At 42.8% G+C, this 18,076-nt stretch overlaps 1 protein-coding gene across 2 annotated transcripts in view; it reads right to left on the reverse strand.

Annotated features, from left to right (window-relative positions):
• FAM19A1 (family with sequence similarity 19 (chemokine (C-C motif)-like), member A1) overlaps positions 1-18,076 on the reverse strand; it is a 530,041-nt gene that overhangs the window by 98,771 nt on the left and 413,194 nt on the right. For both annotated transcript variants that reach the window (XM_006769946.2, XM_006769945.2), the window contains exon 3: positions 15,816-15,956. In XM_006769946.2, the coding sequence (XP_006770009.1) occupies positions 15,816-15,956 (141 nt within the window). The remainder of the gene's footprint in view (positions 1-15,815; positions 15,957-18,076) is intronic.

An 18,076-nucleotide genomic window follows, 5' to 3' on the forward strand; every position in this document is an offset into this window, starting at 1 on the left:
TATATATATATAAAGGATTTAGCTGTCAGAGCTTAAAACTACCCTTGTGCTCCCACTTCAGTATGAAAGAAAGGTACGCTGTGAACGGCGCAGGGTGAGGAGGGCACAGGCCTGAGCCTCCCTTCAGGTGAAGCCAGGAGGTGATGGAAGAGCAAACCCTACTGGAGGGCAGAGGCAGTGCCATGGAGGGAATGGACCCGGACTTTCCCCCACGCACAGGGCAGGGATCCGCGCAGTGTCCTTTGGGCAGGATTTCGGATTTTTAAGAAATGGTGACCACTGTTTCTTTTCTGCTCTTTCCTGCTCTGAATGGGAGTTTTTAAACTGATTGTCCTGCTCCAACACCTATCTAGGTAGTATGTGGGATGGGGAGAGGGGTGATTCCTCATGTTCTGGTGTCTAGGAAGGCAGGTTATGAGGAGGAGTCTCAGTTACAATGGATGGAGAAACGATCTGTCACCTGGAGAGTCTGGACTTTGGGCTGTTTTGGGGGAAGGGGAAGGTGTGTGGTGTGCATGGGAGATATTTGGTGGCTGGAGGTAAGTCCTGTGGAAGAGACAGTGCTCTTATTTCACAGAGAAAGGATGTGACAGGGAAGCAAGCTGCTTGCACAGGCTATTTTCAGCTCCCTTGCAATATGGTGGGGCCACTCACCACTGCGATGTGAAAAGATGTGATGTGGGTCATTCCTGGGCCCATGTAGATAAGAGGTAGATGTGCCTTCTCCCCTGCCTGCCACTTGGCATGGATGCCCCAGTAGCCGTGCACCACAGAGCCACAATACAGAAGGATCACAGTTCCCAAAGCACCACATGAAGGAGAGCCACCAGCCATTCAGTATGCAGGAACCAGTTGGCATATGAGCAAGACGTACATTTCTATTATGTTCAGTAACTGAATCAAGCAGCTGGGGTTTACAGGATTATATCGTCAAATTACTGCTCCTCCATCCTTAGCAGATGTCTGGTGGAGAGAAGGTCTTTAGGAAAGATTGCCTGAAAAATACCTAATCTGTTCCCTTCTATAGGCACTAAAATCTATTTCTAGTTTCAGTCAGACTAGCTGAGTACTGATTCCTGCACTAAGTCATTCTGCATATACCACCTATAGAATTTATTTTACTGAATTGTGGGAGGCTATCAGCCCACTGTGAGGAATGTTAGCAAAGTATCCCATGGATTTTGTGAGATAGGTTCCCCTCCCCCATCTTCCTTCCTCTCCTTACTCATTAAATATGCATTAGCTGCTATAGTGTCATGCCTGCTATTGGGGTGCTGGGCTGTGATGACGATGCTACTATTTTACACAGTGCCCTTTTTACTTCAACTTGGGAGACTTCTCTCTGGCATTCTCTCTCTCCTCAACAGTTGCCAGAATTAAGCTGAGAACTTTCTAAATATTGTAACCAACCTTGTTTCCCTGTCTACCACAAGGCTTAAAGCCAACCTGTGGCCCACTTCTGGAGTATTCACAGCCTCTGTGTGTTCCCATCCCTTCAGCCTCTTCTTCTGTCTCCTCCCCTATTTTCTCTGTACTCACTCCTTTCAGATCTATACTAGTGGTCCAGTGCATGTATTCGTGCACATTGAAAGGAAATTAATTAGAAGGTGGCTGGTGACTGGGTGAGACAGGCTGGACAGGCCCTAGAGCCAACCTCCCCTGGTCCCTCCCAAGCCAGCCACACCTGGGCACAGTTCAGCAGTAAACCAGATTCGGGGTCAGCAGTGCCCCAACAACAACATAACCCACAGCCAACGGTTGAATTGCATGGCCCTGCGAGAAATCGGGCTCTTTCCTCTCTGGGTCTGGGGTGCATCACTCAAGAATTGCTGCTGCCAAGTCACCACAGCTCAGTGGCCCTGGCATTGAGAGTCTGCCCTCTGGTGGACAGGGCACATCATTCCTACCGGCCAGTTGGCCAGTAGGATGGTCGCTTAGCTTTTTATATATATAGATAACATTTCATCTTTCCTTGCCGGGAGGGTTGCATCCTTGTAAGTTACCTTTAATCTCTTCTGGAATATTTGTAAGTGTAAAATGAAAAGAACAGAAACAATTTTCAGGACTATTTAGAGTTTCCTGATGAAGTGGTCTTGGCTCTCCCTGTGAATGAGCCATGGGGTCAGGTGTAGCAAAGATGAGGCCCGGTCTCACTGAGCCCCAGCATTTAGTAAGACCCAGTGCTTTGTTGTTCATTGTCGAAGCTTTATGATTATTTAATTTCAACTTTTCAAAGAGATATCTATTTGTTCCAACCTCTGTGTTAAATTCAAATCAGAACCCGAATTTGGAATGTACTCTGAGCAATTCTGTAATTTATTCTATATTGTACACTAAACACCTGCTTGCCTCACATTTGGAGACTATGCTATTAGATCATCAATTAATGAAAACTTGGCTCAAATTTTAACATTAGCCTGGAAGGCAAGAAAGCAATTTGGCCCCAACTTGTCTTTCTAAATGTTTTTCCCCATTATTCCCTGAAGCACCAGCCAAACTAATTGGTGCCCTTGAAACATGCATTATGGTTTTTATCTCTGTGCTTGTTTCTCCTGTGAACTGCATCTGGGTTCAGAACAATAGCTTACATTTACGGAGCACTTGTCTGCCAGGTATTGTAAATCCCTTTACTTGCACTGATCCTATCAGCTGGATACCATTATTTTTTTCATTTTACAGATGAGGAAACTGAGGGCAGATAAAAGCTAAATTCCTTTTGTGTCTATATTACATGTTATCTTTATCTTGCTGTGTGGGATGTATCCATGTAAGCCAGCATTTATGAAATGTTTATAAGTGGAAAATAAAAAGACCAAAAAATAAATCTATTTCCAGAAAGAGCTGTAATTCCAACCCATCCTGCTTATGCTTCCCAAATAAAATAAAAATAAAATCATAAATAAATAAAAATTGAAGAAAAAAAGATAATGCTAAGAAAAAAGAAAAGAAAAAGAAAAGTACTTTTGTTGAAATGCATCCAATTTGCAGTGGGATGGCCATTCAGAGAATATGGTCTGTCATATTGCCAAAAGAGAGTACCCATTATTTAAAAAAAATTATTGTAAACTTGAACAAAATTTGTCTAAATTTATTCTTACACATGACAAGTTAAGTAGTTATAAAATAAAGCAGCCCCCTAACTGTTATTCCATCCCCCCTCTCCAGAAAAAATCCCTTTGCCTCTTCTAGCTTATTCTTGTGGAATTCACTTCCATATCTCTAAATAATATACTTCTTGCCCTAGCTGGTTTGGCTCAGTGCATAGAGCATCGGCCTGAGGACTGAAGGGTCCCAGGTTTGATTTGGGTCAAGGGCACATGCCTGGGTTGCAGGTTTGGTCCCCAGTAGGGGGCATGCAGGAGGCAGCCGATCAACGACTCTCTGTCATCATTGATGTTTCTATCTCTCTCTCTCCCTCTCCCTTCCTCTCTGAAATCAATAAACATATATTTTAAAAAATAATATACTTCCTAGTTTTTTTCCAATTTTAGGCATGATATTGACTTCCTGCTATTGGAGTTATTTCTGTCCCCACTATCTCCTATCCCCACTATGTGTGAGCCATTCCTCAGTACAACTATATGTAACTTTGATGAGATTAGTATTCAGTGTAAAAACTATTTAGAGTTGAACTATGCTGTAATAAACTAATTACATTTCCTTTTCTGCCCCTATCCCCCCACTGCCCCCAAAAATGAGATATTCAATAATAACCTGAAGGAAGGGCCTGGTATTTGGATGTATGGATTAGGTTAGATAGGAGCTGTTTGGGTCTCTGAAGCCGTGAGAATAAATGAATGAAGTCACCTCCGGGGAGTGTCTATAGTAAGAAGAGAAATGGCAGCCATTATATGAAGGCTGAGAGAAGACCAAAGCCAGAGGTACGCCAGTTTGTGCCTGATCTTGAAGGAAATGTACCCTTCTTGTTCCATTCTAAAATTTATCATCCATATGAGATCTTTCTATCTCAGAGATGCTGTGTGCACACCAACAGGCACTTGAAAAATGAGTGTTTTCTCTTACTTGGACTGGCATTAGAAGATGATGTTCGTTTTTAATGTCTTCACTTTTGAATAGAAAACAAGCGCATCTCACTGAGAGCGTGAGATGTTCAGGCGACAGCAACCATGTGGGTAACAGTGTGTGTGGAAGGTAGTGCTATCAAAGAGGCAACCTACTTTGCTTTGCGTTGGCGCCGTCTGCAGTGTTAGCGTACTGCTTTCAAGTCTGCTTCCAGACTCCACAGGGGGAGTGTCTTCTCAGTAGAGGACTCTCAATGCTGTCTCGTCACACATACAATCCAAGTTGACTTACCATCCCATTTCCCACAGCAGATCCCAGCACTGCTGCCTTTTCTAAGTATGTTACTGAACTATCTCACTTTTAAAAACTCTATTAAGAACTGGAGACACACAGCTCAGTCACAACACTACTGCTTGGCCCCTGACTCTTAAGCCTCCTCCTGAATATGATCTTATTGTTCTTTGGGTTTCAGCCACCATGGCTTTCTCCCAAAGTCTCTATCAAAACCCAAGACCTTCCCCAAGGCTCTTCTCTTTCCTGGAATCTTCATCAGCTACCTTGAGTCACACCTCACATCTCAGGCCTCAGTCATTTCTCCACAGAAGTCTCAGCTTTCCAGCCTCCTGCAGATCCTGTTATTACATCCTTTCCAAAGCCCGGGCTCTTTTCCTCTTGAAGTACGGTTTCTACTTGTGCATCTTTATGTTTGATTAGATTAAAGTCTGTCTGTCCTGCTGAGCTGTAGGCTCCACAGGTGCCAGGGGCTCTCTCTGCTCATCGTTATGTGATCAAGTGCTTGGCATAACTTCTGGCACACAATCAATGTCCTGAAGATAACAGTTGAATAAATGAATACATAGGTAAATCTCTTTAGCAGAGAAGATGACAAGTCAACAAACTATTATAGTACTGTATGGTCAGTTACGATAAATGTTGTTCAGGAGGATGTTACTCTGCAGAGGAGAGCATCTGTTAGCTTTAGGCATGGTGGGTTGAGGGAGGACCTCTGGAATTGGTGAAACAAGTTGGGAAGTAAAGTCAGAGTCAATTGAGGACACATTTTAATTAGATAAGAGTCCAGATTATGGCAGTATTGAAATTTGGAAATGGTGAGAGGTCGATGGGTTTGAGATATATGGGACGTGGATGATGATGGTGTGTATGCTAAAGGTATGCTTAAGTAAGAGTCTAGCATACCTGAATGGTGCTGTCCTTCTACAAGGAAGGGAATACAGGAAGTGAACAGGTACTCTGCACCTTTCCTAGCCAAGCTTCTGATGCTCTCTCCTACCTGTTTTGTGTGGAAGTTCCTCATATGGGGCCCCAGAACTATTGCTACCGTGTCCTGGATGAAATAACGTAACCTCTCTAATGTATCAGATTCCTCCTCTATAAATGGAGTGTTATTAGTACCGATCTTATAAGGCTGCTGTTGTGAAAATGACCTGAAGTAATAATACAAGCAATACACAAGGTCAGCACATAGTAAGGGCTCAATAATTATAACCCAGTACAACTAGTAGTTTTAAACTAGTACTTTAACTATAGTTGAGAAAACCCTTGCCAGCTGACCTGGACAGACTTAATCTCCCTAGTTTCTGGAGGAAAGAGAAAGAGAACGAGGCAGATAACTAAGGAGAGCCCAAGAGGACAGGTGACATTATTGGTGAGACAGAGTCATGGTGAACACACATGTCTGACCCAGTCGCAGCTGCCTAGAGGCCTGCTATGAGCCACATCTGCTCTGGGTTTTGAGGCCCTAATACATTCTCACAATAACTCTCTTTTCATTTGAGCTACTACTAAGAAGGCTTAGGTTTCTTGCATCCTGAGAATGTTGATGAGAGCAGCATTAGCATAAAGCAAAATTATTTTATAGTAAGAAGGAGAGCATGAATGACAACTTCTAAGTTGGCACATGTAGGCAATTCTACATTTGAAGGAAAATGACCTTCCTTTAAGTGAGTGGCTGGTTAACCGTACACTCATTTTACCAGCCTAACTAATATTAGTTGACATTGAAATTTAGTTCATTAAATCTTACCATTAATTTTTTTAAAATAATGAAATAATGAAAATGTCAAATAACACTAGGGATTATAAGTGAAATAGTTATGTTGGGGAAAGTGAGAATGTTCCACCAATGTCCTAACTCCATTGGAGATCTTAATTCTATCTAGCCTTGTATAATTGGTACATGTAATTTCTTTTCCATGTCCATCCCACCCAATAGGAGCCCTGGTCTCTCCTCTGGCTTCCTGGTTTTGTAAGTGTCCTGGGGTCACCTATTCAGGATGAAATGTGAAGGAGGGCTTAGGACACTGGTAGTTATGATTCCTGTTGGACAGTCAGTGTGCCATATGCTACATGCTATTCATGGATGGTCTAATTGGAAGACAACCAAAAGGATATGAAGAAGGAGTGCTGAGCTATCATACATAATGCTCTCTTGGTTGGCAGTTGGAGAGGTGAACCGGGGTGAAACGTCTCTCTGAAGGCGCTGGCAGAGAGCCTTTGCTCCAGTGAACCACACTTCTGCTACACCTGTGGTCCTCCCTCCCTCAGCTTACAGCATCCATGATAGTCTGGGGGTAGGAAAAAAGTAATTCTTCAATGTATGTCTAAGTATTTAAATGGCTTTTGAACTTAATCACCAAATATTTGGGTCTCTGTTCTTTGATTAGTGGGTAACTAATGTTTCATTGTTTGGGCTTGGGACAGACCCTCAAAAACTCAAGGAGCTGGAAAGGATGGAGGAAGACACCATTAATTTTCAAAATAGTATCCATTCTCATGAGTGTCTACACAGCCTTAGCTGAAATGACCGGCATCTTCCACATAGAAAGGTACTGATACTCTCAGCAGCTTCCAGTGCTACTGCAGAAGGACAGGGCTATAAATTTCCCGAGAACTGTGAAAGAACAGGCCGCGCTCGTTATTCATATGGAAAGCACATAAGTAACACGGGACCTGAAATCTTGCTTTCTCTAGGCTGGAGCCCAGCTAGAGGGCTGGGAGCTGACTCCTTAGATTTAGAACAACATTCCCCCCACCCTTTCTGAATAGAAAAAAAAAATGAATAAAGTGCTCTCATTTCAGACAAGAGCAGGACTTTGAAAACACCTGAGTTCCTTGGATGGAAACCAATGACTTTGGGGCTACTTTAGGGAAATTTTCTTGTTGATGAATTTGATATTATTGTAACCCAGTATATCGCAGCTACGTACATGGCAGGGTTTGTGTGTGCCATGCCATGATGTCTCTCTGTCTCTCACTCTCTTACACACACACACACACACACACACACACACGCACACACACACATGCGCACACACACGCACGCACACACACACACACGAATGACAAATATTTGTGCAGAGAATTTTATACCTCCCAAGTGACTATAAAGATGGACTTATGATGGAACATACTGTATTTAGGCCCAAGTATATGCACTAAATATACTTTTATGCATAGTTTGAAGTGACATCAAAATCTTTATATTTCTTAGATAATATCAAGATTAATTAATTTGATCCTGTTAAGGAAATGCAGAGTGTTACATATCCAATAATTGTTGCTAAATAAAGTTACCACCAATAGATATAATGCATATAATTTGTATTATGTTGCCCAAACATCCAGTCTCATTACAAAATTTGGTATTTCTCTTCTCTCCTTTTAATGAATCAAATAAAGAAAAGTAGCTGAGTTTGTAAGCTGTTTATCACTGAGTATGACTTACATGTAATTTTTCTCCCTTCCCTCCTTAATACTGGGTATTACCAACCTTTTTATCTCTGCCCGTTTGATTGATGAAATATTGTGTATTAGTGTTTAATTTATACTTCAATTAAGTGATATTGAGCATTTCCCCATGTTTACCAGCCACTCTTTCACTGAAAGAGTGAACTATATAAGACATTTCCTTATACTTACAAAATACAAATTCAGACCATTTTATATAAAATGACACCATTTTCATTTATCAAGTTTTATGTGTGGGCATCTATAGACCTGCATGTATATAGATATTTTCTGTAATATACACAGAAATATGGGAACAGTTGTTCCTTCTGATAATTAAGATATGAGAGTACTGATGGGGGAGGGAAAAAGAGGGGTCTACTGATATTTTTATATTTTCTTTGCTATTTTTGTATACATGCTTTTATTTCTACTTATACCCAATTATGTGTATTATTTTTATACTATACAGAATTGTTTTCCAAAAAATTAATTTGCTTATTAACTTGAGAATAGTAGGGGGGACTGTGAGCCAGAGCTATCCATTCTGCTGTCTTCAGCAATCAGGCAGGTAACATGCATGTGCCGGAGCCAGGTATGATCACAGGCGTGGTGAGCCTGTGGGAACTGAGAGGCACACAATGTCACATTCCCATCACTCTGCTGCCCTATGGAACAGGCCTGAGGGCGCTGTCTGCCGTGGGCTGTGAGCGGGCAGTGGCTGCTCTACACTACAAAGAAGTGACATCCACTATTAGAGGTAGGGGACCAGCTGAAGATGGAATTCACGCTCTTTATTATGCAAAGGAACAGGTACAGAGACTGACGTTTAGTATGAAAAACTGTGTCCATTCTTGCACGTCCGTCCTCTCATTCTTCTTACTAACACAGGCTTCCTAATTTCTCTTACCCAAGCAGTGTTAAGTGTCAAGAAGGGGAGCACAAGAAAATTCACATGTAATTCAGAAGTTATACCTGAAAAATGCCACAGTCTTCTAATAAAAATGACTGGATCTGCTTTCACAAAAGCCTCCTGTATAAAGCCAACTGAGCTTGGCATTCATAACAAGCTAGAACCTTCCTTGATAGAACAAAGCAAGTTTTAAATGGAGGCCGTAGGAAGGGAGCAAGGAGCACTGCTGTGGCCCGTCCCAGACCCACCTCCACAATTCATTCCTTGGTATTTTATTGCGTGGGATGGCAAGTAACAAATGGCAGAACCAAAGCAGGCCCTCTTCCCTTCCCCTACAATGTTTCAAATCTGTGCCTAACAATAAGGGCTTAAGCTTTTCATATTGTCTTTGCTGGGGAAGGTCTCTAGATGGTTCCAAACTACAGCTGAGTCTGCCATGTCACTGAGACATGAGCCTGGTCAACCAGCCTTAGGGAAAGCACTGGGCTCTTGACATAACCGTTCGCAGCCAGCCCGGGAGACCTACAAAAACACTTAAATGAAAACGGAACGTCCTCTGTCTGGTCGGTACCAGCATGGCCCAAAGTCTAATGCACAGGACACTGGGTCTGCAGGATGCATCACAGAGAAAGGCTCTCTCATCAAACATGTGTACTTGAAATATTGGTGCATCACTTTGTAAAATATTTGATTGTCTAACCACCATGCTGTACCCCTGAAACTAATATAACATAATAATTAATGTAAACTGCAAATAAAAAAGAATTTTTTTAAAAATAAAATGTTTGAAAAATACTGTGTTCAAGCTCCTCAAGCTTCTTATCTGTGGAACTTCTCAGGACCTTACTCGTTATCATGGTTTGAAAGCTAAGAAGGGGCTATTTCATGCCACCTTCGTCATGTACATTCCATGGTCTTCTACAGAGAATTGGTGCTGAATTTCAAGTTTCCTCTGATTCCCAGACCTTTTTCTCCACCACATCTATCTCTAAGGAATATGATGGTATGTGGTCAAGAAACTTTATCAGGGTATTTCCATGGTAAGGAATGATCTCCAGAAGCAATTTTTTTTTTTTTTTGCAGAGATTCTGGTTCTTAAATTATATATAATGTACTTGAAAAAAGTTGAAGTCTCAATCTACTAAATAAGTTTTATTTAGTTAAAAATAGTTATAAGCTGTGAGCCCGAGTACAAACTGCTGTTTGGAAGGATGACGGACCCAGTCCTATGGATAGATGCTTTAATATGTCTTCTCGGTGTCGAGTCTCTTACTTCTCTCTTTTGTTACAGTTCTTTCTGATCTTTCCTTCCCATGGCCCTGTCTGTCTTCTTCCTTGTGTATCTGTTTGTCTTCCTGGGTTTAGCCTTGTGCACCTTTATTTCTGTCTCTCTTGCTCTGATCCTGGAGGCTAAGTATGAGGAGCGAGGAGCTGTGTCTTGATATATTGTGGGGGTTTTTCTTCACAGAAATAGGTAGGATGGCTTTCTCATTACGTTAACTGTACTCTAACAGTTAACATCAGAAATCTGGGACTTCCATAACTGAAAATTAGAAAGTTACATGTTATAAGCTGACCTCTTGTTGCTGTTGCCTTTGGCTTGTATCCCAGTATAAAAAGACAAGAATACCAAGCAAAGTTTGCTAGCCCTCAGAGTCATTAAAATGGTCATAATTTATACTGGATGGGAAAGGAAGGCCTATGAACTTATCATGAGGATTTCTCTTAATTAGATTGATACTAAAATCCACTATTGAACAAAAAGACCTCCTCTACTCACCAGTAGTTATAATCATTTTTTCACCTATTTCTCTAAGTTAGAAATAGACATAAATTACATGAGAATAAACCCTAGAGAAAAATTGAATGAAAGTTTCCCCATGAAAGTAACTTTATCCTCTATGCCTTAAGCACTGAAGCTTTAGTCCTTCTCTAAAACTGAAATCATATTTACAAAGCTGCTTCTTACGTAGGGCAATCAATCAACCATCCTTAAGACACAGAAAGGGAAGAGGCAGGTACTGCCCAAAGTGAAGCGTGGTAGTCCCGGAAGTGTCCACGTGGTTAGACTTTCATCCTTTTCTCAAAGCCCCTGGGATGGAACCTGTGCTATGTTAGATCCTGGTTCGGTTGTGACTGATAGTCAGAGGCCCTGGAGTCAGGGAGCCCAGGCGACCTCGTGGCTCTGCCACTGCAGGCTGCGGGGTTTTGAGCGTGCCTCCCAATCTCTGTGGCTCGCTTCTTGATGGGTAAAATGGAATGGAAGAATATAGCACATGGGCTTGGAGGTAGAATTAAATAAATGTACAGACTTGAAGGACGTGGAAAAGTGGTAAGCTTTCAAGAAAATGTTAGCCATTATTTTTATTATTGTTATCATTATTTTTATTAATTATATTCCATTAATTTTAAAATATTGAGCTGGATATTCTATGCCATTGCAGATCAATTAGAATAATAAAGCATATTTTAAAAAGCCTCCTTTATGTTTGTTTGTTTTCCATATCTGCTTGGAGAAGGTCTTCCCTAAAGTAAATAATTATGTTTTGAAACACCGTCTCTTGTTTGTGAGCTTTTATTTTATTTTAAGTTTAGTCCCTGGAAAGTACAGCTGACCTGGGAACAACATGGGTTTGAATGGTCTGTGTCCACTTATACGTGAACCTTTCATGTCTGTCAGCTTTGCATCTGTGGATTCAACCAACCACAGATCAAAAAGCAGTTTTGCATTTCCAACCATGGTTTCCAACCATGAATTTGAAAGACAGCTTTTGGTTCTTGGTTGGTTGAATCCACAGTATTGAAGGGCACACTGTAGAGTCAAAAGTTATACTCAGATTTTCCGCTACTTGGGGCTGGGGGTGGGGAGGTGCAGGTGACACCCCTAACCCCAGCATTGTTTAAGGAGATTAAGAACTGTAATTGGAGATTAATAGAAGGTTGTACATTATAGTCTGAGTTGGTCTCAACCAAAGATATTGAGTAAGGATGTCCCCACCCCCATTTTGGGTTATAGATTTAATTAAAACACTTCAGGGTGTGGATTAAACTATAAAGGCATAGTCCTTCAGAATCATGCTAGAGCCAAGTCCAAGGAATCCTGCTTTTTATAATATTTACAATGAGTACCCCCAAACTTAAGTTGTTGAGCATGCTTTTTGCTATTTTCAGTCACTAGCCAATAGAATATCATTTTAAAACTAAAATTCACTACTTCAAAATTTCTCCAAATTTCATAAATCACACTTTTAAATAAGTTGCTAAGATTGTACTGCAGAATTTATGTCCCATTTAAAATGATCTGGCTTCAGGTTTGGAATATATGCTTATTTTTATAATCCAATACATGCTTATTTTAAAATCTTCTGTTCTGCTTTTGAAAGTACTGTAGAAATTGCCACTGACCCACACTTTCCGAGGAAAGTGAGTAACAGCCATCAGAACACTTGTGATGGGAAAGGAACCAGGTGCTACAGATTATATTTAGGACAAATGTGCTTCGTGGACCGACAAGTGCTGTCAAGGGCAGGGGCTGGTTCTAGGCTTCCTGGGCTGAGGAAGGTAAGTGCACTAAGCCCCATCTATGAACCAAAGTGGAACATAGTTAGATAAACGGTGGTGATCCTCCCTGAATCTATGTGGCTACTGACAGAGATGTCCAAAGAGTGTGCATTAAGTTGGGAAATGCTCACCATATAGCAAATGAAACAAATTGCTGATAAAACAGTACTACAATATTTTAGTTTAATAAAATACATAGTATGTGAGTTTCTCTTTAATAAGGGGTAAGGCTGGAAAGAGGTGCACATGTTGCCTTATAAAGCAATGATAAGCTTTGAGCAACAATGTTATGGGTGATTTTAATGTACAGATGCATTTTTTTTTTTTTTTAGTTTTCAAGATTCCTAAAATGAACATGCATGTATTTCTGAATATGGCATTCGCTATATCCAGGGTAAATGGTCAGAAGCAGTTCCAAGAAAAGTTGGTGACTAAAATGCCCCTGTGTTGAATTAACATAAAAACAGGACTTCGTGAAGCAATGCCTCCTCTGAAGCATGACCAGCATGCATTTGCGAAACAGGAAACAGAGGCCATCATTTAACGATCACGGGAACCGGCCATCATGCAGAACACAGTGTACACATGACTCCCTTCACTGCGTGAAGTAGAAACAATTATTATCCCCATTTTACAGACCAGGAAGCAGGTTAGAAAAGAAATGTCACTCGCCCAAGGTCATGGCTTAATTACTGTACTAGAAATATTAATTTACATCCACACTTCAGATTTAATCTGCATGTAGAGATCTAGGCCATTGAGTCCATTTTGATCATAGCAACACACAGACTTGCCATCCATGGCAGTGGGCCCAGGAAACCAGCCGGCGGGAGACTCTGGAACACTTTATTCTTTGGCTTTCACTTGGAAGATAGAGACTAATAACCCTCATGCCCGGACCTACCACCCTAATGGTTCAGAGTTTCCCGCGCCAAACAGACCTGCTCTGAGAGACAAATGCTACCATGACATGGCTTAGCTTCTCCCAGAATGAGGGCCCGCTGCCACCCCTCTGCCAGCAGACACAGCCTCCCTCTCGGTGCCTGGCATCCAAACCCTGAAGGCAGTTGCAGCTCTCGATCATTAGAGACAAAAATGAACTGAAATGAAATGGGATTTATCGTTAACAGACTCAGGGCTTTCTTTGGCGAGAACAGGAGAAACCATTATGGTTTTATGTTTATTGGCTTCTAGGACCAAGAGTTTTCTCTGGTGAGAGGGTGAGGCAACTTTTCTGGTCTAGCCGCCTGCCTTCCCCGCACTGGAAGTGCCTTGTTGTGTTGACTGGAATTTAGAAATAACCACATGCAGGTTCCTCAGCTGCAGCTCCACTGACATTTGGGGCTGAATGACAGCCTGTGGTGGGGGCTCTCTGCATTGTAGGATGTTTAGCAGCATCTACCACCACATTCCAGGAGCACCCATTAGTTATAACAGATGTCTGGACTGAAATGTCTCCAGACATTGACAAATAAACCCCGACAATCACCCTGATGGAGAACTCTAGCTCATGGTGTGTTTCCTCTCCTCACTTCTTTACATCCTTAACAAAAAAAGATTGACCTGCCCACAGAAGAGATGGGCACCTGTGCATGCCACATAAGTTCGTAAGTTTGTTCCTTTGGCTGATTGGGCAAAGGTTGGCATGTGACCCCAGCTGGGCCAATCATATTTAGTGTTTTCAGAGAATGCATTTAAGACATAAACTGAGTCAAATATATTTGGGACATATCATGATGCTGAGGGAGTTCAGAGCAGGCACAATTAAAAGGAAAGCCTCATGCCGTCCTTGAGTTATTGGGAGGCAAAGGTTCAAATCCTCGAAGAGGGAACCAGCCCACACAAAGGAGGATGAAGGAAACAGGTCGGAAACAAAGCAAAGCAGATGGAGAATTTTTGAATTCTGCAGGCAGCTGAAGTTTGGCTGAATTTCCTGTGCCCGGCTCGCCCAGAATTTTTCTATTTTCTTAAAAAATAACTTCATCTTTACTTGGCCCAGTTTGAGAGTGTTTCTCTTACCAACTACATACTGATTCATGGTGAAAATCCGTAACAGGAGCCAATCTGGAAGGTTTTTACCATCTATATCTGGAGCCAGAAGAATGAGCCCTGAGCCAGGAAAGTCAAGCTCCAATTCCTGCCTATGACCCTGAGCTCGTGACTCACTTCTTTAATCCCGATTTTCTTACTGAAGAGTTTGGCGGTCAACTCACACGTGGCTCTAAAATGGTAAAAGCTGAAGCTGGCAAGAGAAATGTGTGGTCCCTTTGAACCTTGGACTCACTATTTGATAGATCATATAAAATTGCTTTAAAGGTGGTGCTCAAGACCTAGTATTACTGGGTCAGTTACTCAGGGATCAAGAGTTAGTTCAGCCCAGCTGGTGTTGCTCAGTGGTTGAGCATTGACCTATGAACCAGGAGGTCACGGTTCGATTTCCAGTCAGTGCACATACCCAGGTTGTAGGCTCCATCCCCAGTGTGTGTGTGTGTGTGTGTGTGGGGGGGGGGTGCAGAGGCAGCCGATGTATGATTCTCTATCATCATTGATATTTCTATCTCTCTCCCCTCTCCCTTCCCCTTTGAAATCAATAAAAATATATTAAAAAGAAAAAGAGTTAGTTGAGCTACGACTTATCATCCATGAGACACTGAAAATTACTTAACCCTTCTAAGTCTCACTTTCTTCATGAATTAAATGCAGGGCAAGTGTGCCTGTGCCAGGGGTCCCTGTCTCCTGGTCTTCAAGCCCTGGCCCATTTCCACACTGAATGCAAGGGCTGATGTGTATGACCAATAGGTTATCATGGAAACAATGACCTGTCACTTCTGAGCTTAGATTGTCAAAAGGTCATTTTGGCTTCTGTATTGTTCTCTTGGCTCACACACTATGGGGGAGGCCAGATGCCATGTTGGCAGCACGCCAAACTTCTACAGAGAGGTCCCCTGGTGAGGAGCTGGGGCTCCCTGTCCACAGCCAGGTGAGTGAGCTGTGTTAGAGCTGTCTTCCACTACCAGGCAGGCTGTGACCGCAACTCCGGGAGAAACCCTGAGCCAGAACCAGCCAGCAAAGGTGAATTCTTGACCAACAGAAACTGAGATAATGTCTGCTGTTTAAAGCTGCTAAATGTGGAGGGTAATTTGTTGCAGGGCAAATGATCTAGTGCATGAGAAGTGTTTAGGACAGTGCTTGGCACACTCCATCATGAATGTATGTGAAGCACCGAGCATATCGTAAATGCTCATTAAATATGTGTTTAATGAATGTTACGTATTGTTTTCTTTACTACCATTATCACCCTCATCATTGTAAGCAACCTCAATCCACAATCACTTCCCAAATGAGCTGGATTCTTACATTTCTTCTCTAAAATTGTTAAAATAGAGCTACTTAAAAATGTGATAGCCCAAGAAAAAAGAATTCAAACTCTACCCTGAGGGCTGGCATTTACTCTGGATGCACCGTGTGCACTATCCTGGGCCACATTTAGGTGAAACAGAAATACATGTTATGCCTGGTGAGCCCGACCCCAGGTGAGCACCCTGAGAGGGAGGTAACACCAGTGACTCACCGTCCACACAGGAAGGCCGGTTCCTGGTGGTTCCGGCCACTTTCCCAGGTAGACAGGAGCACTTCACCGTCTGCGACCGCTCCTCGATGCGGTTCTTGTTACAGCATCTGTGCGCGGCTATCACTTCACATGTCCCTCCTTCTGGCGAGAGAGAAAGAATAGGGCATCTGATGAGAGAGGATTCAAGCGGCCATTTATGCCTGTGGGGATCCAAGGGGAAGGCTGGGGAAATGGTGTAAGGGAGAGAAATGATAGAAACAGCCACCCTGAGATCTAATTCCTACGGGATTCTTCCCACCTTCTCCATGTAACATGTACATATACATGTAGACACAATTACATACAAGGTCTGTGTGATCTTGAGAAGGACAACGACATTGTAATACACGTCAAATGCAACAAAGGCACCACGCAGAGGCCCAGGAAGGGCGACTCCGGGCTGACGCACTGAAAGGCCGAGCTCAGTGAGCGCCTGGGGCTGCCACAGAGAAAGGGGCGGCCTGACTTGAGTGCCTGAGACGCTGGGAGCTCACTCCTGAGTTACCTTTGATTTGCGATTCTCTGCGCTCGCGTTAATGGCATGCACCTGCTCCTCCAGCGATGCAGCGCCTGCAGAGGTGGGAGGACTGCCCAGGACTTATCTCTCCCTCGCGCTGCCTGCCCTCTCTCAAGGGGGCTCCATAGAACATCTAACTGGGAGTCATTTCCCCAATCCAGATCCATTCCAGAAATTATGGGAATAACCTCTGGGGAAATAGGCCTATGCTGTAAATGGCACCTCAAACCAGAGACCACAGCAGAAGTCTTCTCTGGTTGCTGCGGGCCAGCCATGCATTCCTCAGCGCTCCTTGGCACCTACTCATGTCTGTGCCTCTCCTCCGGTTCTTCCCGGGCGCACTGCCGTGACTGTGAGGTATGGTGAGCATTCAGGTGGGCCTGAGCTGCCTGCAGGGCATCCCGTTCCCAGGTTCCCAGGGGACATAAATGACACTCCAAGTGACCAAGAACCAGAAATTATCTTCCCAACATCAAGCTTTGCATTTAGAAAAACTGTTTTTCTTTTGACAAGAATCAGCCATAACATTTATGATTCTTGGTAATTAGGATTCAGTTGGCAGAAATGCATCACGAATTTGCTAAGCAACCACTATATACAAGTTACTGTGTTATAAACTGTATGGGAGCACTTTAAAAAAGGGAAAAAAAGAAATTAAGAAAAAAGAAAGAAAAAAATCATTGATAAAAGGAGGGGGCGGGGAGGAAGGAGCGAGGACTGAAGGCTGCTCCATCCTGTCGTAAAATGCACAGTGTAATCCGTGCTCCTCAGTGCAGGGGTGGGGGCTGAGGTGGTCTGACTATTTGTCCTACCCCCCACTAATGATATTTCACAAAACTGGAGACATTTTTAATCATCATAACTGTGAAAGTTGGATGAAACTTTCCATCTGTTGCCTCCTGTACATTCCCCGACCAGGAATCGAACCCACAACCTGGATATGTGCCCTGACTGGAAATCGAACCATGACCCTTCAGTGGATCCTCCAACCAACTGAGCCACACCAGCTGGGGCACATCATTATTGCATTTAATCTGTTGCTCAAAATATTCCAACTTTGGCCACTGTGAGCTCTTTCAAGTGATTTCTGTGTATTCCCCTTTCCCCTTTTCTTGAGCACTTCCTTACTTTCTGGCGCTACAAGACCCTCCAGATTTACCTCATTTATGTCCTATGCTGGTCCTAGAATCAGCCATTTCTCTAAGGAGACTCATTTAATAATATTAAATACATTATTTATATTATTAAATTATTAACTAGAGGCCCAATGCACGAAATTCATGCAAGGGGCTCAGCCCTCACAGCCTCAACTTCATCCGGAAGGTCATCTGGAAGGAGGTCCGGAAGGTCGTTTGGCTGCCCAGTCTAATTAGCATATTATGCTTTTATTATTATAGATATTAAATAATATGTTATATTATTAATATTAAATAACGTTATTTATTTAAAATTATTAAAACAATTTATAATTTTTCAATTAAAGTTGACATTTATTATTATACTAGGGGCCCGGTGCACGAAATTCCTGCACTGGGTGTGTGGGTGGGGGAGTGTCCCTCAGCCCAGCCTGCCCCCTCTCAGATACTGGGAGCCCTCAGGCATTGACCCCCATCACCCTCCAATCACAGGATCGGCCCCTTGCCCAGGCCTGACGCCTCTGACAGGGGTGTCAGGCCTGGGCAGGGGGCCCTCATTTCCCCCCACC

The sequence above is a fragment of the Myotis davidii genome, unplaced genomic scaffold (genome assembly GCF_000327345.1).
Source record: "Myotis davidii unplaced genomic scaffold, ASM32734v1 scaffold821, whole genome shotgun sequence".
Classification (NCBI taxonomy): Eukaryota; Metazoa; Chordata; class Mammalia; order Chiroptera; family Vespertilionidae; genus Myotis; species Myotis davidii.